The sequence below is a fragment of the Molothrus aeneus genome, chromosome 30, assembly GCF_037042795.1.
Source record: "Molothrus aeneus isolate 106 chromosome 30, BPBGC_Maene_1.0, whole genome shotgun sequence".
NCBI lineage: Eukaryota > Metazoa > Chordata > Aves > Passeriformes > Icteridae > Molothrus > Molothrus aeneus.
The window spans coordinates 2,245,456-2,266,470 of NC_089675.1; the positions used below are offsets into that span (position 1 = coordinate 2,245,456).

Sequence of the window (21,015 nt, forward strand, 5' to 3'; positions counted from 1 at the left end):
CCGTCCCGGGGCCGGTCTCGGTGTGGGGGCGGTCCCGGGGGCGGGGCCGGGGTGTGGGGGCGGTCCCGGTGCCGGTGCCCGTTCCTCCGCCGCCAGCCCGGCCATGCCGTTCCCCGCCGCGCTGCTCCTCTTGGCTCTGCTGCTGCCGCCGCCGCCGCTCTCCCGCGCCGCCGAGAGCGAAACCGAAAGCGGCTCCCGGGAGCTACGGCTGGAAACGATCGTGAGCCCGGGAGGGAACGGGGGAACCGGGGACCGGGCGCCGGGGATCCACGCGGCCCCCTTGGACAGGCTGGGACCGGGGCGGGACCGGCAGGCACCGAGAGGGACCGGTGGCACCGGCGGCACCGGCGGGACACCGAGCACCGGCGGGACGGTGCCGCTCGGGGGGCACCGGGGAGCCCGGCCTGCGCACGGGGCGGGGGAGGAGGCACCGGGAGGCCCGGGCTGCGGCGGGAGGGAGCCACGGGGCACCGGGAGCACCGGGCTGCCATGGGAGGGCACCGGGAGCACCGGGCTGTGGCGGAGGAAGGCGGCGCACCGAGAACCGGGGGCCCGGCTGGGACTTCGGCTCTCGGGGCGCTCGGGGGAGCCGCGGGCGCGGGGGCTGCGGGGATCCCGAGGGGAGGGGGCTCCGTCCCGGTTCTCCGTGACCTCCCCGTTGCAGGTGGCCCCTCCCGAGGGCTGCACGGAGCTGTCGGCGCCGGGGGACACGGTGCACATCCACTACACGGTGGGGACGGGCGGGAGGAACACGTCAGCACTGCGCTCCCGGCGGGCGGGGCGGGGGGCACCGGCACCGGCACCGGCACCGGCACCGGGGCGGTACCGGGGGTGGTACCGGGGTGGTACCGGGGTGGGAAATGGGGCGGTACCGGGGTGGTACCGGGGTGGAACCGGAGTGAGCGTAGGGGTGGTGGCGGGGTGGGCATGAGGGCTGGACGAGGGGATGGTGCCATGGTGTCACTGGGAATGGCATGGGGACAGCGCCAGGATGGGCTCTGGTGGCATCTGGAGTGGCACGGGGGTGACACGGGCTGGGACAGCCCCAGGATGGGCTCTGGTGGCACCTGGGGCGGCACGGGGGTGACACTGGGGCTGGCATGGGCACGGCTGGCACTGGGATCAGCCCGAGGATTACCTTGGGATAGCCCTGGCACTGGGACCAGAGTGACCCAGAGTGTACCGTGACTGGGATCAGCACTGGGATGGCACTGGGGTGGCACAGGGACTGGGGTCAGCACAGGGATGGCACAGGGGGGGCTGCAGGGACTGGGATCAGCAGAGGGGTGGCACAGGGACTGGGATCAACCCCAGAGCAGCGCTGGGAACACACTGGCAGCCATGCAGGGGTGACCGTGGCAGTGACCCTGGCCATGCCCCACACAGGGCACCCTGGAGGATGGCAGGATCATCGACTCCTCGCTGAGCCGGGACCCCCTGCAGGTGGAGCTGGGCAAGCACCAGGTGATCCCTGGTGAGTGAGGGGCCAGGGGGAGCAGGGCTGGGGGGTCACCAGGGTAACCCCAACCGGCCCCACTCACCCTCACCCCACTCTGTCACAGGCCTGGAGCAGAGTCTGCTGGACATGTGTGTGGGGTAAGTGCACATTGGGGACACGGGGGTGGGCAGTGTCCCCTCCCCAGTGTCCCCACCAAAATTTGTGGCACCAACGCTGTCACCGTGGCAGGGAGAAGCGCAGAGCCATCATCCCCCCTCACTTAGCCTACGGCAAAAGGGGCTCCCCCCCAACCATCCCAGGTGAGTGCAGCCCTCAGGGGGGTCCCTGTGGGGTCTCTGTGGGGTCTCTGTGGGGTCCTTGCTCAGGCTGTGCCCCCCTTGCAGGTGATGCTGTGCTGCGCTTCGAGGTGGAGCTGGTGGCGTTGGCCCGGGCCAGTTACTGGCAGAAGGTGCTGAACGAGGTGGTGCCACTGCTGTGCCTGGGGCTGGTGCCAGCACTGCTGGGCCTCATTGGCTTCCACCTGTACCGCAAGGCCAGCAGCCCCAAGCTCTCCAAGAAAAAGCAGAAGGAGGAGAAGAGGAACAAAGCTAAAAAGAAATAAAACCTTCCCCTTTTGGCATCTGTGGTTGCTCTTCCTGAGAGAGTGATGGGCACAGGGCAGTGGGAAGGGGCTGTGCACCCCTCAGCTCCCTGCCTGCCCCAGGGCCTTGATGGGTCCTGTCAGGTGACAGACTCAATGAATCCCAGAAATAACACCCTGCAGCACATTTTCAGGCAGTTTTGCTCTTTTAAGGCATATCCAGGAAGTCCCTGAGTCCCCAAACACCAGGCAGGTCTGCCAGGGAGCCTCATCTGGAGCTGGTGGAGCCAGGAAAGGGGTCCTGGAGGTTGACCCCTCCCCAGAAGCTCTTGGGGTGCACCATGCCCAGTGTCCCTGAGCGTGGCTCCCCCCCTCATTTCTGGGGATGAGGCTTTTGCTTGGTGGTAAGGAGGGGATGGGGATCTTTGGGCACCTTCTGGTTGATTGTAGCCCCCGCCAGGTACTGCTGGAGGAGCCTCCTTAGCTCCTGGTTCCTGTCTGCCAGGGCTGCCCGTGCCCTCTCCAGCCCCTTCTCCTCCAGCTTGGCCTTGTTGAACCTCTGCCAGAACCTCTCCAGCCCCATGTAGTCCTTCATGACCTGTGGGGAGGCAGCAGGGAGACTTTGGGGTCCCCATCCTGCCCCAAGCACCAGCTGGGGCATCCCCAGGGCTGAATCACAGCCTGAGGGTCGTGGTGGTGCCTCCTCACCCGTGCCAGGGGCTCGCTGGCCGTCTCCTCCAGGACCTTGCAGACTTTTTGCTGCTCCAACTCGCCCAGTGAGGAGGGGTAGAAGGGCAGCACCTTCTCCTCTTCCGTCTCCAGCCTGCGGCACAGCTCAGCCAGGCGGAGGAGGCGCTGAGCCTGGTGGGGACATCAGGAAGGGCAGGTGGGGACAGCAGGACGCGGGACACGGGGACAGTGCCCAACTCACCTTCTCCACCAGCTGCTGCAGCGCCTTGAGGGTGGCACTGCACTGAGAGCTGAGCGTCACCAGGTGGGTGTGAGCCGTGGCGCTGGCCTGGGTGACCTGGGCACGGAGCTTTTGGAGTTTCTGGTGGGCGTCCTCCCGATCGCCCCGGATGCGCTGAGTTTGCTCCTCGCTCTTGCGCAGGTGAGCCGCGATCTGGCCCCTGGTGGCCGTGACCATGTCCTGGTGAAAAACAGCAGGGAAAGTCCCTTGGGGGAAATTCCTTCTTGGAAACAATGGCCCAGCTTTGGGATGGGGGAAAATTCCTTCTTGGAAAGGGTGGCCCAGCTTTGGGATGGGGAAAATTCCTTCTTGGAAAGAAGGAATTCCTTCTTGGAAATGGTGGCCCAGCTTTGGGATGGGGGAAAATTCCTGCTGGGAAAGGTAGAATTTCCCCCAGCTTTGAGATGGGGAAAATTCCTTCTTGGAAAGGGTGGCTCAGCTTTGGGATGGGGGAAAATTCCTACTGGGAAAGGTGGAATTTCCCCCAGCTTTGGGATGGGGAAAATTCCTTTTGGAAAGGAGGAATTCCTTCTTGGAAAGGAGGAATTTCCCCCAGCTTTGGGATGGGGAAAATTCCTTTTGGAAAGGAGGAATTCCTTCTTGGAAAGGAGGAATTTCCCCCAGCTTTGGGATGGGGGAAAATTCCTTCTTGGAAAAGGTGGCCCAGCTTTGGGATGGGGGAAAATTCCTACTGGGAAAGGGTGGCCCAGGTTTGGGATGGGGAAAATTCCTTCTTGGAAACAATGGCCCAGCTTTGGGATGGGGGAAAATTCCTTCTTGGAAAGGGTGGCCCAGCTTTGGGATGGGCTGTTCAGGGCACTGGTCGAGGCAACGTCCCTGGAAGTGCTCAAAAACCACGTGGATGTGGTTTAGTGGTGGCCCTGGCAGTGCTGAGAGAACAGTTGGACTTGATGGTCGTAGAGACTTTTCCAACCTCAAGAATTCCATGATTCCATGGCTCAGGCACTGCTCCACAAACTCTTGGGAGGCCCCTGCTTAGCCTGGCCTGTTGTCACCTCCTTGCCAGTGCCAGGCTGGGCTTGATGGGTCTCAGAGGCTTTCCAACCTCAACAATTCTACGATTCCATGGAAAAACGAGTGGGGAATGAAGGGTGAGCCCACTCCCACAACCACCCAGCACCCCTGCCGAAACCTGCAGCTTCTCCAGCCTCTTGGCCTGGGCGTTAATCTCGCAGGAAGTCTTCTCACACTTCCTCTTCAGCTCCTCAAACTCCACCTTCTTCTTCTCCGTGGCCTGGGCGTAGTTCCTCCGGGCTGTCTGGATCTGCTCCCACAGCCCCTCCAGCCTGGCCCCCAGCTGCAGCCGGCTGTACTGCTGATCCTGCCAGCACTGGGGGGACACACGGGGGTTGAGGATTGCAAGGCAAGGTGTTTTCAATTACCATCTGTAGGGCAGATTATCCTTTGTCAAGTGGGCAGTTTGCCTTATCTGTCTCTTTGAGTGACCACATTCACACCTCCCTTGGGAGGGGACATCTGCTGATAGCAGCTATTGAATGTCACTGCATGGCTGATAAGAACTACAGCATCCCATTGGGAGATGAGAGCCCAGAGGGAGGAGCCAAGCATTCCTACCTGGATACAATCTGATATTTCAAACATTCCTACCTGGATAGAATCTGGTATTTCAAACATTCCTACCTGGATAGAATCTGAGATTTCAGACATTCCTACCTGGGTATAATCTGAGATTTCAAACATTCCTACCCAGATAGAATCTGAGATTTCAAACATTCCTATTCAGATATGATCTGAGATTTCAAACATTCCTACCTGGATACAATCTGAGATTTCAAACATTCCTGCCTGGATACAATCTGAGATTTCAAAAATTTCTACCTGGATACAATCTGAGATTTCAAACATTCCTACCCGGATAGAATCTGAGATTTCAAACATTCCTACCCAGATAGAATCTGGTATTTCAAACATTCCTACCTGGATACAATCTGAGATTTCAAAAATTTCTACCTGGATACAATCTGATATTTCAAACATTCCTACCTGATGGAATCTGATATTTCACACATTCCTATTCAGATATAACCTGAGATTTCAAACATTCCTACCCAGATACAATCTGAGATTTCAAACATTCCTACCCAGATAGAATCCAGAGGTTTTGAGACACCAGCACAGCTTCTCCACTGGATTCCCCAGAGGAACAGCAGCTGCCTCTCCTTCCCCTGGATCTCCAGAGGCAGAATCCATCCTTCTCTACAGATCCCCCTTGCTCCAGCAGAACCACCCCTGACACTGCAGGAGGGCTGAGCCACAATTCCAATGGGACTGACACCAACACCCTGACCCACCGGGTGTCAGGTTGGGTTCTGACTCTGGCAGTGTTGTTCTAGTGCACTGCATTGTTTATTTTATCTTTTTTTTTCCTTCCCTATTAAAGAACTGTTATTTCCTGCTCCCATATTTTTTGCCTGAGAGTCCCTTAATTTAAAATTTATAGCAATTTGGAGGGATGGGGAGGGTTCACATTCTCCATTTCAGGGGAGGCTCCTGCCTTCCTTAGCAGACTCCTGTCTTTCCAAACCAAGACAACAGGTTACCCCCAAACCTCCCCTGGCATCCCTGCCAGCCTCTCCATGCCCCCTTGTGCTCCCTTGCCTTGTTTTTGATGTCGTCCCGGGCACTCTGGAAGTTCAGCAAGGCCTCCTGCTCGTTCCTGGCGTGCTCCTGCTCCGTGGCCAGCTCCATTTCCTGCAGGACCCAGCTTTCCCAGTCCTGCTGCTCCAGCATGGCCCTCCTGTGGGGACACAAGGCGGGGAAAAGGGGTTTCCTCCATTGTTGGGGAAGATGAAACAGGAAAGCCTTATAAATATGATTATCTGGCAAAAGATTGTGAGAATATGGAAACTATAAGTGAGATTGAAATGAAAACAAGCTTTGAGATACTTTAGTTACTGAACAACTGGAAAGCAATGGTGTGGCCAGCTGAAGGTGATCCCCTTTTGATGGAACAACACCCTCTGCTTGCAGACAGCTCCAAGGGGCAGAGCAGACCCTGCCAGCTTGGCAGAAGGGGCCCAAAAATTCTCATCTCTTCCCTTGTCCTGGGACCCCTGTGAACATCACCACACCCAGATGCAACATCCAGCTGGCCAAAAGTGTCTCTGGGGTGAAAACACCACAGTTGCTGCTATTTGGTTCAGCACCGAGGGCCAGACAAGCTCAGGCACGGCAATATTGGTAATTATTCCAATACTCCTTGAAATTCCACACCTCTCAGCCTCAAACTCGGCCTTCAGGGTGCCCACCTGGGCACTAAAGCCCCGCTCCAGGTAGCCCAGGCGGCAGCGCTGGAGGTGCAGCAGTTGGTCTGTGAGGTCCAGGTGGCTGCTCAGGGCTCGGTTCTGCTGCTCCTCTGCTTCCTTCAGCTCCATCACCAGCGCCTGGGGAGTTTTTTTGGGGGGTTATATGTGCTCCCTGAGACCCTCCTCCGTCACAGATATATTTTATGGAAAATCATTTTGTTACGATGTTTTTCTCCTGGGAAGCTGAGAGGCTTCAGAAATGAAATTTAAACAATAAATATCTGCTGCTGTAGAATGCAACAGGTGAATCTGTGATTGGTCTTATGTTGGTTGTTTTTAATTAATGGCCAATCACAGTCCAGCTGTCTCAGACTCTCTGGTCAGTCACAAGATTTTACTAAAATTCCATTTTTTCCTTTCCTTGATAGCCTTCTGATGAAATCCTTCCTTCTATTCTTTCAGTATAATATATATCATATATTTTAATATATATCTTATATTTATCATCTATTTTTAAATATATCTTATATAAAAATATATAAAAATATATGATAAATATAAGATATATATAGCATATATATCTCATAATACATATATCATATATTTTATATATTTCTTATATTTTTAATATATATTATACTAATATACTATAATATACTATAATATACTATAATATACTATAATATACTATAATATACAATACTATACTATACTATACTATACTATAATATAATATAATATAATATAATATAATATAATATAATATAATATAATATAATATAATATAATATAATATAATATAATATAATATAATATAATATAATATAATAATAAATCAGCCTTCTGAATCATGGAGTCAAGATTCTCATCTCTTCCCTCCTCCTGGCATCCCTCCCCACCCTACCAGCCCCAGAGCTGTGGTATTCACCTGCCCTCTGAACAGAGAGAAGCTGTGAGACAAGCAAAGGATGTTCATTGCTTCAAGTCCAAACAGCTGAGTTTCAGGAGAAGGTAAAGAGCTGCTGGCTGGGTGGATTTCTAAATAGTTATTAATGATTTTCTTTGGCAGTTCTCTGTTTCAGGACTCTGCAGGTCTGTTTCAGAACCAGGAAGGACCAGCAGTGTTCCAGATTGCAAGGCAAGATGTATTTATCACCATCTGTATGGCAGCTGTCTTTTGTCAAGTGGGCAGTTTTCCTTATCTCTTCCACAATCACTCCTCACTCAGGAGGGGACATCTGCTGATAGCAGCTATTGAATGTCCCTGCATGGCTGATAAGAACTGCAGCATCCCATTGGGAGATGAGAGCCCAGAGGGAGGAGCCAAGCATTCCTACCTGGATACAATCTGAGATTTCAAACATTCCTACCTGGATACAATCTGAGATTCCAAACATTCCTACCCAGATACAATCTGGTATTTCAAACATTCCTACCTGGATCTAATCTAAGATTTCAAACATGCCTACCTGGATACAATCTGAGATTTCAAACATTCATACCCAGATATGATCTTGAGATTCTGGGACACCAGCACAGCTTCTCCACTGGATTCCCAGAGGAGCAGCTGCCTCTTCTTCCACTGGATCCTCAGAGGAAGACTCCACCCTTTCCTACAGGATCCCTGCTCCAGCAGAACCACCCCTGACACTGCAGGAGGGCTGCAGCCACAATTCCAATGGGACTGATACCAACACCCTGACCCACAGGGTGTCAGGTTGGGTTCTGACTCTGGCTCTGTTGTTCTAGTTTACTGCATTGTTTCTTTTATGCTTTTATTTTCCTCCCTATGAAAGAATTGTTATTTCCTGCTCCCATAATTTTTGCCTGACAGCCCTTAATTTCAAATTTATAACAACTTGGAGGGAGGGGGTTTACATTCTCCATTTAGGGGAGGCTCCTGCCTTCCTTAGCACACACCCGTCTTTCCAAACCAAGACAAACTGTTATTTGTGCTCCTACATTTTTTGCCTGAAAACCCCTTAATTTCAAATTTATAACAATTTGGAGGGGCAGGGGTTTCCATTCTCCATTTAGGGGAGGCTCCTGCCTTCCTTGGCAGACTCCTGTCTTTCCAAACCCAGACAACCAGGGATGTCACAGAGCAACATCTCCAGGGAATGGACCTTCTCCTGAAACTCAGCTCTTTGGATTTGAAACCATGAACATTCTCACAGCTTCTCACTGTTCAGAGGGCACGTGAACACCACACAGAGTCACCTCAATGGTGCCATCCTTGCAGTCCATGACCCTTGAGAAGGTCTGGCTGAGGATCTCGATGTCCTGGCGCAGCTCTTGGTCCTTGGCCTTGCGTTGGGCCGAGCGCCAGAGGGTGCGGACCTTGTGGAGACCCCACGTGCTGCTCTGCTCCTCCCGTTTCAGCTTCTCCTGTGGAGGGGCCGTGGGAGGTGGGCAAGGGGCAGGAGTGGGTTTGGGGTGCCTCTGCTGTCTGGGGGTGCAGCAGAACGGGGGCAGCCCCAGCCCTGGTGGGGGTGATGGGGAAAGTGCTAAGGAAATTTGCTGGGGAAAAGTGAGGTGGAGTTTGGAGGGGATCAGGGGAGGCTGCAGAGGGGTCCCAGACCTGCATGAAGCGGGTGAGCAGCGCCCTCTTGATTTTGGCCTCCTCCTCCTCAACCAGCGCTTGTCTCTGCAGCAGCAGCAGCTCAGCCTCAGCTGATGTGGGGGCAGTGAGATGGGATCTCGCCATGGCTGGGGGAGGGGACACGGCAGGAGGGGTCAGGGTGTGCATTCTGACCCCTCCATGTCCCCCCCAAGGCCTGTTCCACCTGCCCAGCTCCCCACATTATGGGGTACCCCACACCCCATAACCTTCTGCCTCCATCCCCAGGCTCCCCCAGGCCCATTTCCTTGCCCCTCCACTTCAGAGCACCCCCAGACCCCACCAACCCCTCCTTGCCCCCTCTCCCCTTCCAGGGACCCCCCTAGACCTGTCCCCACCTCCCTCCCCAGGCCCCAGGGCCCATTTCCCGCTGTCCATCCCCATCCCCAGAGCCCTCCTAGCTCACCCCCCTCCCTCCTATGCTCCCCCAGCACCCACCGCCCCTTCCAATGGGGTCTCCCTCCCCCCAGTTTGGGGTCCCGCCCCCGGTACCGGCTCCGGTCCCGGCCCGGCTCGCGCGTCCCTCCGGTCTCCCGGCAACGGCCGCTGAGGGGGCGGGGCCTCCGCGGCACTTCCGCCCTGACCCGCACGGGCGCCCCCTGGCGGCCAAGAGCGCGCTCGCACCCCCCCCCTCACGGGGCGTGTCCCGCCGGTTCTGCCTCTCTGCTATTGGTCGGCGCTCCGGGATTCCCCGCGCTGATTGGCGGGCAGGCGCCGCCGTGGGCGGGCCCCGCAGCCGGCGGGGTATATATGGGCGCTGCGGCGGCGGGGCGCAGGGCGGTGGGTGGGTGCGAGCACGGGGGACCCGTGCGCGCTGCCGCCATGCGGGAGCGGAGGCCGGCACCGGCCGCCCCGGCCCGGTGCAAGCTGGTGCTGGTGGGTGACGTGCAGTGCGGCAAGACGGCCATGCTGCAGGTGCTGGCCAAGGATTGCTACCCCGAGGTGAGCCCTGACCGGCACCGGGGAACCGGCAGTGGGCGCCGGTAAAGCGGCACCGACCGGGCGCTGACGCTCTCGGTGCCGTTGCAGACGTACGTGCCCACCGTGTTTGAGAACTACACGGCGTGTCTGGCCAGCGAGGAGCAGCGGGTGGAACTGAGCCTCTGGGACACCTCCGGTACCGGGGGGAGACACGCACAGTGCATGTTTGGGGGGTTGGCGGGGGCTCCGGTACCGGGGGAGTGGGGCGGGGGCTGCCCCGGGCCTGATCGGGGAAGGTGCTTTGGGGTTTTTGGGCGGTCGTGGTTGGGATGCTGCAGTGAGCGAGGGGTCCCTGCAGTGGGGGTGTTTTGGCATCCTGAGGGTGTTTTGGGGACCTGCAGCGCCGGGGGGAACGGTCCTTGATGGCCTTGTTGGGGTTCTGGGGGGCCGGGGGTGTTTTGGGGTCCCTGCGGCGGCGCAGGGAGCTCGGTGACCGCGCTGAGGGGGGGTTCAGGTTTAGGATCATAGCCGTGGGTGTGGGGGGCACAGGCACTCCCCAGGGACCGACCCCACAGTCACAGGGGGGGTCGGGGACTGGGGGGGGGTCACAGGAGGCTGAACCCCTTCCTTGGGGGGGGGTCCCCACACCGCTGAGCCCCCCCTGCCTGAATGGGGCGGATTATGGGACACCCCGCTGTTCTCCTTCCTCGGGCACCCCGAATATTTTGGGGGTGGGGGGGGGTCGGGGCAGCCCTGCCCGGTGCTGCAGTGTCCCCCCCGGTGTGGAGGGGGGGTCCCCGCCGGTCCCCGGTTGCCATGGCGATGCGCTGGCGCAGCCTCTTTGCTATTCCGTGCACGGAGCGTCTGGGCTGCGAAACCCCTCCGAGGCCTTTTGGGGGGGCCGGGGGGGTGTGGGGGGGGACGCCCCCAACCCCATTGACCCCCCCCAACCTCCCGCACCCCCTCCCCGCGCCGCGTCCCCCGCAGTCCCGGGTGCGGTGCTGGCGGCTCCGTGTCCCCGGGGACCCCGGGGGGGTGGCAGCGTGTGGCACCCCCTCCTGCGGTTCCCCCCCTATCCCGAGCCCCCCTCGGTGCTGCCGGGGCTCCCCAAAATGGGAGGGGGGGCGGGGGGGTTGTTACATAAACACCGCGGGCTCCATTTCCCGCTGCCTGGCGAAGGCGCGATGCGACGCTCATGGGCTGCGGGGACGGAGGTGGCGTTTTTGGGGGGGTTCCGGAGCTGTGCCCCTCTCCCCGGCCCCAGCGGGGCTCTGTCCCTTTTGGGGGGCTCTAGAGCCGTGTGTCCGTCTGTCCCTTTTGGGGATCTCTGGAGCTGTGTCCCCACCCCGGGCAGGAATGGGGCTGTGCCCGTTTTGGGGGGGCTCTGTGCCTTTTGGGGGGCTCTAGAGCTGTGCCCCCACCCCAAGCAGGAATGGGGCTCTGTCCCTTCTGGGGGGCTCTGTCGCTTTTGGGGGGCTCTAGGGCTGTGTGTCCGTCTGTCCCTTTTGGGGCTCTCTAGAGCTGTGTCCCCACCCCGGGCAGGAATAGGGCTGTGCCCGTTTTGGGGGGCTCTGTCCCTTTTGGGGTCTCTAGAGCTGTGTTTCCACAGCAGGTAGGAATGGGGCTATGTCTGTTTTGGGGGGCTCTGTCCCTTTTCAGGGGGTTCCAGAGCTGTGCCCCTCTCTCCAGGCAGGAATAGGGCTCTGTTCCTTTTGGGGGTCTCTAGAGCTGAGCCCTCACCGTGGGTATGAATCAGGCTGTGTCTGTTTTGGGGGGCTCTGTGCCTTTTGGGGGTCTCTAGAGCCATGTCCTCACCCTGGGCAGGAATGGGGCTGTGTCTATTTTGGGGGCCTCTAGAGCCGTGTGTCCGTCTGTCCCTTTTGGGGAGCTGTGTCCATTTTGGAGGGCACTGTGCCTTTTAGGGGTCTCTAGAGCTGAGTCCTCACCGTGGGTATGAATCAGGCTGTGTCTGTTTTGGGGGGGTTGTGTCCCTTTTTGGGGGCTCTAGAGCCGTGTCCCTGTGTCCTTCTTGGGGTTCTCTAGAGCTGTGAGCCACCACCCTGAGCAGGAGGGGAGCTGTGTCTGTTTTGGGGGGCTCTGTGCCTTTTAGGGGTCCCTAGAGCTGTGTCCCCACCCCAAGTAGGAATGGGCCCCTGTCCCTTTTGGGGGGCTCTGTCCCTTTTGGGGTCTCTAGAGCTGTGTCCCCACCCTGGGCAGGAATGGGGCTGTGTCTGTTTTAGGAGCTGTGTCCCTTTTGGGGGTCTCTAGAGCTCTGTGTCCGTCTGTCCCTTTTGGGGAGCTGTGTCTTCTTTGGGGGGCTCTGTGCCTTTTGGGGAGCTGTGTCTGTTTTGTGGGGCCTTGTCCCTTTTGGGGTCTCTAGAGCTGTGTCCCTTTTGGGGAGCTGTGTCCCTTTTGGGGTGTTCTGTCCCTTTTGGGGTCTCTAGAGCCATGTCCCCATCCCAATCAGGACAGGGGGCTGTGTCTGCTTTAGGGGCTCTGTCCATTTTGGGGGGACTCTGTCCCTTTTGGGGTCTCTAGAGCTGTGTCCCCACCCTGAGCAGGAATGGGACTCTGTCCCTTTTAGGGGCTCTGTGCCTTTTTGGGGGGCTGTGTCCCATTTGGGGTCCCTAGAGCCGTGTCCCCACCCTTGGCAGGAATGGGGCTGTGTCTGTTTTAGGGTTTGTGTCCGTTTTGGGGGGCTCTGTTCCTTTTGGGATCTCTACAGCTGTGCCCCCACTCAGGACAGGAGTGGGGCTGTGTCTGCTTTAGGGGGCTGTGTCCCTTTTGGGGGGTCTCTAGAGCTGTGCCCCCACCCCAGTCGGGACAAGGAGGTTCTGTGCCTTTTGGGGGTCTCTAGAGCTTTACCCCCACCCCAAGCAGGAATAGGCCTTTGTCCCTTTTGGGGGCCTCTGTCTCTTTTGGGGGTCTCTAGAGCTGTGTCCCCACTTGGAACAGGAATGGGGCTCTGTCCCTTTTGGGGGAGGGCTCTGTCCCTTTTTGGGGGGGGGCTCTGTCCCTTTTTGGGGGGGGTGCTCTGTCCCTTTTTAGGGGGGGTGCTCTGTCCCTTTTGGGGGGGGCTCTGTCCCTTTTTAGGGGGGGTGCTCTGTCCCTTTTTGGGGGGGGTGCTCTGTCCCTTTTGGGGGGTGCTCTGTCCCTTTTAGGGGGGGGCTCTGTCCTTTTGGGGGGTGCTCTGTCCCTTTTTGGGGGTGCTCTGTCCCTTTTAGGGGGGTGCTCTGTCCCTTTTGGGCTCTCTATTACCCATGCCCCCACCCCATTTCGCACGGGGGGGCCGTGTCCCTTTCCCAGCCCCCCTTTCCCGTGTCCCGGGGGTGGGGGGGCTCAGCAGTGACCCCCCCCTTTCCCCCAGGCTCCCCCTACTATGACAACGTGCGGCCCCTGTGCTACAGCGACTCGGACGCCGTCCTGCTCTGCTTCGATGTCAGCCGGCCCGAGACCCTCGACAGCGCCACCAAGAAGGTGGGGAGGGGGCTCAGAGCCCGGGACGGTGCGCCCGGGGTGGTTGGGGGGGTCAGGGATGTGGGGATGCCAGCTTGGGGGGGTCCCCGTGGGGTTTGGGGGGCTCGGGGATGTGGGGATGCTGTCCTGGGAGTATTTCTGTGGGGTTCAGGGATGTGGGGATGCTGTCCTGGGGGTATTTCTGTGGGGTTCAGGGATGTGAGGATCCGTCCTGGGGGTATTTCTGTGGGGTTTAGGGGGTTCAGGGATGTGGGGACGCCGTCCTGGGGGTATTTCTGTGGGGTTTAGGGGGTTCAGGGATGTGGGGACGCCGTCCTGGGGGTATTTCTGTGGGGTTTGGGGGTTCAGGGATGTGGGGACGCCGTCCTGGGGGTATTTCTGTGGGGTTCAGGGATGTGGGGACGCCGTCCTGGGGGTATTTCTGTGGGGTTCAGGGATGTAGGGATGCTGTCCTGGGGGTATTTCTGTGGGGTTTGGGGGTTCAGGGATGTGAGGATCTGTCCTGGGGCTATTTCTGTGGGGTTTGGGGGGCTCCTGTGGGGTCTGGGGTATTCAGGGATGTGGGAACACCAGCCTGAGGGGTCCCTGTGGGGTTGGGGGGCTCGGGGATGTGGGGACACTGATGCTGTGGGGTTTAAGGGTCTCAGGGATGTGGGGACACCAGCCCGAGGGGTTCTCATGGAGTTTGGGGGGCTCACAAATGTGGAGACACGAGCCTGGGTGGTCCCTCTGGGTTTGGGGGACTCAGATGTGGGAACACCAGCCTGAAAGGGTCCCCATTGTGTTTGGGGGCTCAGAGATGTGGGGACACTGACGCTGTGGGGTTTGGGGACTCACAAATGTGGGGACACTGGCCTGGAGGGTCCCCGTGGGGTTTGGGGGGCTCAGAGTTGTGGGGACACCAGTCCAAGGGGTCCCATAGGGTTTAGGGGGCTCAGAGATGTAGAGGCACCAGCCTGGAGGGTCCCTGTGAGGTTTGGGAGCTCAGCGATGTGGGGACTCTGTCCTGGGGGTGTTTCTGTGGGGTTTGGGGGGCTCCTGTGGGGTCTGGGGGGTTCCTGGGGGTATCTCTGTAGGATTTGGGGGCATTCAGGGACATGGGGACACTGTCCTGGGGGTATCTCTGTGGGATTTGGGGGGTTGAAGGGGGTATCTATGGGGTCTGAGGGGCTCAGGGACATGGGGACACTGTCCTGGGGATATCTCTGTGGGGTTTGGGGGGCTCTTGTGGGGTCTGAGGGGTTCAGGGATGTGGGGGCACTGTCCTGGGGGTGTTTCTGTGGGGTTTGGGGGGCTCCTGGGGGTATCTCTGTGGGGTTTGGGGGCTCAGGGATGTGGGGGCACTGTCCTGAGGGTATTTCTATGGGATCTGGGGGGTTCAGGGATGTGAGGACACTGCCCTGGGGACATTTCTGTGGGATCTGGGGGTTCAGGGATGTGAGGACACTGCCCTGGGGACATTTCTGTGGGATCTGGGGGATTCCTGGGGGTATCTCTGTGGGGTCAAGGCTGGCACATGGAGACACCACCCCGCCATGGGGTGACAGGGAGCGGCTTTTGGGTGTCCCCTGTCCCTCTGAGAGGTGCCCTGACCCCTCAGTGGAAGACAGAAATCCTGGATTATTGCCCCAACACCCGGGTGCTGCTCATTGGCTGCAAGACGGACCTGAGGACAGACCTGAGCACGCTGCTGGAGCTCTCGCACCAGAAACAGGCGCCCATCTCCTACGAGCAGGTCTGGGGGGTCCGGAGGGTTTGGGGGGGCCCCGACGGCTGTGAGGGGGTGGGATTGGGGTGTCCCGGTGGTCTGATTATGGTGTGGGTTTGGTGGGATCCCAGTGTTTGCAGGGGGGTGATTTTTGGGGTGTCTCGGTGGTCTGATATGGTTTAGGGGTGATTTTTGGGGTGTCTCGATGGTCTGATATGGTTTTGGGGTGTCCTGGTGTTTGTAGGGGTGATTTTTGGGGTGTCTCGGTGGTCTGATATGGTTTTGGGGTGATTTTTGGGGTGTATCAGTGGTCTGATATGGTTTTGGGGGATCCCAGTGTTTTTAGGGGTGATTTTTGGGATGTCCCAGTGGTCTGATATGGTTTTGGGGGATCCCAGTGGTTTTAGGTGTGATTTTTGGGGTGTTTCGGTGGTCTGATATGGTTTTGGGGTGTCCTGGTGTTTGTGCGGGTGATTTTTAGGATGTCTCAGTGGTCTGATATGATTTTGGGGGATCCCAGTGGTTTTAGGTGTGATTTTTGGGGTGTTTCGGTGGTCTTATATGGTTTTGGGGTGTCCTGGTGTTTGTGGGGGTGATTTTTTGGATGTCCCAGTGGTTTGATATGATTTGGGGGGATCCCAGTGGTTTTAGGGGTGATTTTTGGGATGTCTCAGTGGTCTGATATGGTTTTGGAGGATCCCAGTGGTTTTTAGGGGTGATTTTTGGGGTGTCCCGGTGGCCCAATGTGGGAGTGGGTTTTAGGGGATCCTGGTGTTTGCACAGGGGTCAATTTGAGGTGTCCCAGTGGTTTTGGGGGTGGATTTGGGGTGTTCTGATGTTTGTGGAGGTGGATTTGGGGTGTTCCAGTGGTCTGATATGATTTTGTGGGATCCTGGCATTTCTGGGGGTGATTTTTGGGGTGTCCCAGTGGTTTGATTTGGGGGTGGGTTTTTGGGGGATCCTGGTGTTTGCACAGGGCTCAGTTTGGGCTGTCCCGATGGGTTTGGGGCTCAGTTTAGGATATCCCAATGACTTTGGGCTGTCCCCATGGGTTTGTGGGGCTCAGTTTGGGCTGTCCCAATGTTTGGGATATCCCAGTGGGTTTGGGGGTGTCCTGGTGTTTGTGGGGGTGGGTTTGGGGGTGTCCTGGTGTTTGTGGGGCTCACTTTGAGCTGTCCCAGTGGGTTTGAGGCTGTCTTGATGGATTTGGGATATCCCGATGACTTTGGGCTGTCCCGGTGGGTTTGGGTTGTCCTGGTGTTGGTGGAGCTCACTTTAGGGTGTCCTGGTGTTTGTGGGGGTGAGTTTAGGGGTGTCCTGATGTTTGTGGGACTCACTTTGGGCTGTCCCAGTGGATTTGGGGCTCAGTTTGAGATATCCCGGTGGATTTGAGACATCCCAATGAGTTTGGGCTGTCCCGGTGTTTGTGGGGCTCAGTTTGGAATATCCCGATGTTTGGGGGTGTCCTGGTGTTTGTGGGGGTGGGTTTGGGATATCCTGGTGGGTTTGAGGTGTCCCTGTGCTTGCACAGGGCTTAGTTTGGGTTGTCCTGGTGTTTGTGGGGCTCATTTTGGGGTGTCCCGGTGGATTTAGGATATCCTGGTGTGTTTCGGATATCCCGGTGGATTTGGAGGTATCCCGGTGTTTGTGGGGCTCACTTTGGGCTGTCCCGGTGGGTTTGGGGCTCAGTTTGGGATATCCCAATGACTTTGGGCTGTCCTGGTGTTTGTGGGGCTCGGTTTGGGCTGTCCCGGTGGATTTGGGGCTCAGTTTGGGATATCCCAATGACTTTGGACTGTCCCGGTGTTTGTGGGGCTCGGTTTGGGCTGTCCCGGTGGATTTGGGGCTCAGTTTGGGATATCCCAATGACTTTGGGCTGTCCCGGTATTTGTGGGGCTCGGTTTGGGCTGTCCCGGTGGGTTTGGGATATCCTGGTGGAATTGGGATATCCCAATGACTTTGGGCTGTCCCGGTGGGTTTGGGATATCCCAATGATATATTGGGGCTGGTATAGCCCAGCCCAAATCAGTTTGGGGCTGTCCTGGTGGGTTTGGGCTGTTCTGATGGGTTTATGGGGCTCACTTTGGGCTGTCCCGATGGGTTTGGGGGGTGGGTTTGGGATATCCTGGTGGAATTGGGATATCCCAATGACTTTGGGCTGTCCTGGTGGGTTTGGGATATCCCAATGACTCTGGGCTGTCCCAGTCGGTTTGGGGCTGTCCTGGTGGGTCTGGGCTGTCCCGATGGGTTTGTGGGGCTCACTTTGAGCTGTCCTGATGGGTTTGGGGGTGGCTTTAGGATATCCCAGTGGGTTTGGGGTTGTCCCAGTGGATTTGGGGCTCAGTTTAGGGTACCCCGGTGGGTTTGGGGCTGTCCCGGTGGGTTTGGGATATGCCGGTGGAATTGGGGCTCAGTTTGGGATATCCCAGTGACTTTGGGGTTGTCCCGGTGGATTTGGGCTGTCCCAATGTTTGGGGCTGTCCCAGTGGATTTGGGATATCCCAATGACTTTGGGCTGTCCTGGTGGATTTGGGATATCCCAGTGTGTTTGGGGCTGTCCCGGTGTTTGTGGGGCTCACTTTGGGCTGTCCTGATGGGTTTGTGGGACTCAGTTTGGGGGTATCCCGCTGGGTTTGGGGCTCAGTTTAGGATATCCCGGTGGGTTTGGGACTGTCCCGCTGGATTTGGGATATCCCAATGACTTTGGGGCTGTCCCTGTGGTGTTTGTGGGGCTCACTTTGGGCTGTCCCAATGTGTTTGGGGCTCAGTTTAGGATATCCCGGTGGGTTTGGGGCTGTCCCAGTGAATTTGGGATATCCCGCTGTGTTCAGGCTGTCCCGGTGTTTGTGGGGCTCACTTTGGGATATCCCAATGACTTTGGGCTGCCTCGGTGTGTTTGGGATATCCCAGTGTGTTTGGGGCTGTCCCTGTGGTGTTTGTGGGGCTCACTTTGGGCTGTCCCAGTGGATTTGGGGCTGTCCCAGTGGATTTGGGATATCCTGGTGGTTTTGGGCTCTCCTGGTGTTTCTGGAGCTCAGTTTGGGGCTGTCCCAGTGGGTTTGGGGCTGTCCTGGTGGATTTGGGATATCCCAATGACTTTGGGCTGTCCCGATGGGTTTGGGGCTCAGTTTGGGGCTGTCCCGGTGGCTTTGGGATATCCTGGTGGGTTTGAGGCTGTCCCGATGGATTTGGGGCTCAGTTTGGGGCTGTCCCGGTGGCTTTGGGATATCCTGGTGGGTTTGGGGCTGTCCTGGTGGATTTGGGGCTCAGTTTGGTGCTGTCCCGGTGGCTTTGGGGTACCCCAATGGCTTTGGGGCTGTCCCGGTGGCTTTGGGGTACGCCAATGGGTTTGGGGCTGTCCCGGTGGTTTTGGGCTGTCCTGGTGTTTCTGGAGCTCAGTTTGGGGCTGTCCCGGTGGCTTTGGGATATCCTGGTGGCTTTGGGGCTGTCTCGGTGGATTTGCGGCTCAGTTTGGGGCTGTCCCAGTGGCTTTGGGGTACCCCAATGGGTTTGGGGCTGTCCCGGTGGCTTTGGGGTACGCCAATGGGTTTGGGGCTGTCCCGGTGGTTTTGGGCTGTCCTGGTGTTTCTGGAGCTCAGTTTGGGGCTGTCCCGGTGGCTTTGGGATATCCTGGTGGCTTTGGGGCTGTCTCGGTGGATTTGCGGCTCAGTTTGGGGCTGTCCCAGTGGCTTTGGGGTACCCCAATGGGTTTGGGGCTGTCCCGGTGGCTTTGGGGTACGCCAATGGGTTTGGGGCTGTCCCGGTGGTTTTGGGCTGTCCTGGTGTTTCTGGAGCTCAGTTTGGGGCTGTCCCGGTGGCTTTGGGATATCCTGGTGGGTTTGAGGCTGTCCTGATGGATTTGGGGCTCAGTTTGGGGCTGTCCCGGTGGCTTTGGGGCTGTCCCAGTGGATTTGGGGCTGTCCCGGTGGCTTTGGGATATCCCAATGGGTTTGGGGCTGTCCCAGTGGATTTGGGATACCCCAATGGGTTTGGGGCTGTCCCGGTGGATTTGGGGCTGTCCCAATGGGTTTGGGGCTGTCCCGGTGGGTTTGGGGCTCAGTTTGGTGCTGTCCCGGTGGCTTTGGGGTACCCCAATGGCTTTGGGGCTGTCCCACTGGCTTTGGGCTGTCCTGGTGTTTCTGGAGCTCAGTTTGGGGCTGTCCCGGTGGCTTTGGGATATCCTGGTGGCTTTGGGGCTGTCTCGGTGGATTTGCGGCTCAGTTTGGGGCTGTCCCAGTGGCTTTGGGGTACCCCAATGGGTTTGGGGCTGTCCTGGTGGCTTTGGGGTACCCCAATGGGTTTGGGGCTGTCCCGGTGGTTTTGGGATATCCTGGTGGGTTTGGGGCTGTCCCGATGGGTTTGGGGCTCAGTTTGGGGCTGTCCCAGTGGCTTTGGGGTACCCCAATGGATTTGGGGCTGTCCCGGTGGCTTTGGGGCTCAGTTTGGGGCTGTCCCAATGGGTTTGGGGCTGTCCTGGTGGCTTTGGGGTACCTCAATGGGTTTGGGGCTGTCCCGGTGGCTTTGGGGTACCCCAATGGGTTTGGGGCTGTCCCGGTGGATTTGGGGCTGTCCTGGTGTTTCTGGAGCTCAGTTTGGGGCTGTCCTGGTGGCTTTGGGGCTCAGTTTGGTGCTGTCCCGGTGGCTTTGGGGCTGTCCCGGTGGCTTTGGGGTACCCCAATGGATTTGGGGCTGTCCCGGTGGCTTTGGGGCTCAGTTTGGGGCTGTCCCCGTGGATTTGGGATATCCTGGTGGGTTTGGGGCTGTCCCGGTGGCTTTAGGGCTCAGTTTGGGGCTGTCCCGGTGGCTTTGGGGCTGTCCCGGTGGCTTTGGGGTGCCCCGCCGCCTGACTCCGCTCTCCGCCAGGGCTGCGCGGCCGCCCGGCAGTTGGGAGCCGAGGGTTACCTGGAGTGCTCGGCGTTCACCTCGGAGAAAAGCGTGCACAGCATCTTCCGGGCCGTGTCCGGGCTGTGCCTGAGCAGCGCCGCCCCGCAGCCGCCGCGCAGCCCCGGCCGCAGCCTCTCCAAGCGCCTCCTGCACCTCCCCAGCCGCTCCGAGCTCATCTCCTCCACCTTCAAGAAGGAAAAAGCAAAAAGCTGCTCCGTCATGTGAAGGGGGGAAGGGAATCACACACACACACACACACACACACACACACACACAGAGCCCCTTCCTCCCCACCCCAAATTTGGGAACCTCCCCCCAAGAGCAGGGAATGGGGTGTGGAGGGGCTGGGTAGGGTTTGGGAGGTCCCCCCCCTGCTCTAAAGGAGGGTTTGGGGTGCTGCCCTTGCCCTGGGAGGGGGGTATGGGGAGGGCTTCACCCGGTTCCCAACCCTGAGGGGGTCCCTGGGGTGTTTGGGGTACTCAGACCCTCAGGGACACCAACCCACGGGGGTCCCTGGGGGGTTTGGGGTGCACAGACCCTCAAGGACATCAACCCAGGAGGGTCCCTGTGGGGTTTGGGGTGCTCAGACCCTCAAGGACATCACCTGGGATGGTTCCTGGGAGGTTTGTGGTGCACAGGATCCTGGGGACATCAACCCAGAGGGCTTTGGGGTGCTCAGACCCTCAAGGACATCACCTGAGATGGTCCCTGTGGGTTTGGGGGACACAGGGACGCCATCCTGGGGATCCCTGGGGGGTTTGGGGTGCTCAGAGCCTCAAGGACACCAACCCAGGGAGGTCCCTGTGGGTTTGGGGGACACAGGGACGCCATCCTGGGGATCCCTGTGGGGTTTGGGGTGCACATCATGGGACTCATCCATGGACTCATCCTGTTCTCTCCCCCTTCCCCCCATCCCTCATCTGCTGCTTGGCCCTGGGGGACCCTGTGGGTTGGGGAGGGGGGAGGGGGGGCTGTTTTATGGACTATATTTTGGGGGGGGTGGGGATAGGGGGGGTGTCTCTGTTCCATGTCAGTGTTATTAAAAAAGCTTATTTATTATCAGAAATATAACACCTACCTATGTGCATCCCCGCCTGGCCCTGTGCTTT

General features: G+C 58.3%; 3 protein-coding genes across 3 annotated transcripts; 2 read left to right on the forward strand and 1 right to left on the reverse strand.

Annotated features, from left to right (window-relative positions):
• The first annotated feature begins 62 nt into the window (after positions 1 to 62).
• Positions 63 to 2,078, forward strand: FKBP11 (FKBP prolyl isomerase 11). Its single transcript, XM_066567854.1, has 6 exons — positions 63 to 220; positions 665 to 730; positions 1,387 to 1,474; positions 1,563 to 1,596; positions 1,688 to 1,758; positions 1,843 to 2,078. The coding sequence occupies exons 1-6, from the start codon at positions 104 to 106 to the stop codon at positions 2,058 to 2,060; spliced, it is 594 nt and encodes a 197-aa protein (XP_066423951.1). The 5' UTR covers positions 63 to 103; the 3' UTR covers positions 2,061 to 2,078.
• Positions 2,079 to 2,283: 205 nt separating this feature from the next.
• Positions 2,284 to 9,476, reverse strand: CCDC65 (coiled-coil domain containing 65). Its single transcript, XM_066567809.1, has 9 exons — positions 9,409 to 9,476; positions 8,878 to 9,005; positions 8,517 to 8,684; positions 6,265 to 6,434; positions 5,650 to 5,788; positions 4,163 to 4,360; positions 2,971 to 3,189; positions 2,748 to 2,900; positions 2,284 to 2,637 (listed from the first exon to the last, which is right to left on the reverse strand). Exons 2-9 carry the CDS (start codon positions 9,001 to 9,003, stop codon positions 2,413 to 2,415), a joined length of 1,398 nt encoding a protein of 465 aa, XP_066423906.1. The 5' UTR covers positions 9,004 to 9,005; positions 9,409 to 9,476; the 3' UTR covers positions 2,284 to 2,412.
• Positions 9,477 to 9,702: 226 nt separating this feature from the next.
• RND1 (Rho family GTPase 1) lies at positions 9,703 to 20,993 on the forward strand. Its single transcript, XM_066567850.1, has 5 exons — positions 9,703 to 9,858; positions 9,946 to 10,033; positions 13,205 to 13,314; positions 14,915 to 15,049; positions 19,886 to 20,993. Exons 1-5 carry the CDS (start codon positions 9,739 to 9,741, stop codon positions 20,129 to 20,131), a joined length of 699 nt encoding a protein of 232 aa, XP_066423947.1. The 5' UTR covers positions 9,703 to 9,738; the 3' UTR covers positions 20,132 to 20,993.
• The last annotated feature ends 22 nt before the right edge of the window (positions 20,994 to 21,015 follow it).

Bases quoted from the DNA above. Each gene is read 5' to 3' on its own strand.
- FKBP11 (XM_066567854.1), top strand. From the start codon at position 104: ATGCCGTTCCCCGCCGCGCTGCTCCTCTTGGCTCTGCTGCTGCCGCCG. The intron at 1,475-1,562 runs GTGAGTGAGGGG...ACTCTGTCACAG, and splicing joins CAAGCACCAGGTGATCCCTG to GCCTGGAGCAGAGTCTGCTG. The intron at 1,759-1,842 runs GTGAGTGCAGCC...CCCCCCTTGCAG, and splicing joins CTCCCCCCCAACCATCCCAG to GTGATGCTGTGCTGCGCTTC.
- CCDC65 (XM_066567809.1), bottom strand. From the start codon at position 9,003: ATGGCGAGATCCCATCTCACTGCCCCCACATCAGCTGAGGCTGAGCTG. The intron at 6,435-8,516 runs GTGACTCTGTGT...AAAACTCCCCAG, and splicing joins GCAAGGATGGCACCATTGAG to GCGCTGGTGATGGAGCTGAA. The intron at 5,789-6,264 runs GTGTGGAATTTC...GTGTCCCCACAG, and splicing joins GCCGAGTTTGAGGCTGAGAG to GAGGGCCATGCTGGAGCAGC.
- RND1 (XM_066567850.1), top strand. From the start codon at position 9,739: ATGCGGGAGCGGAGGCCGGCACCGGCCGCCCCGGCCCGGTGCAAGCTG. The intron at 13,315-14,914 runs GTGGGGAGGGGG...CTGACCCCTCAG, and splicing joins TCGACAGCGCCACCAAGAAG to TGGAAGACAGAAATCCTGGA. The intron at 15,050-19,885 runs GTCTGGGGGGTC...GCTCTCCGCCAG, and splicing joins CGCCCATCTCCTACGAGCAG to GGCTGCGCGGCCGCCCGGCA.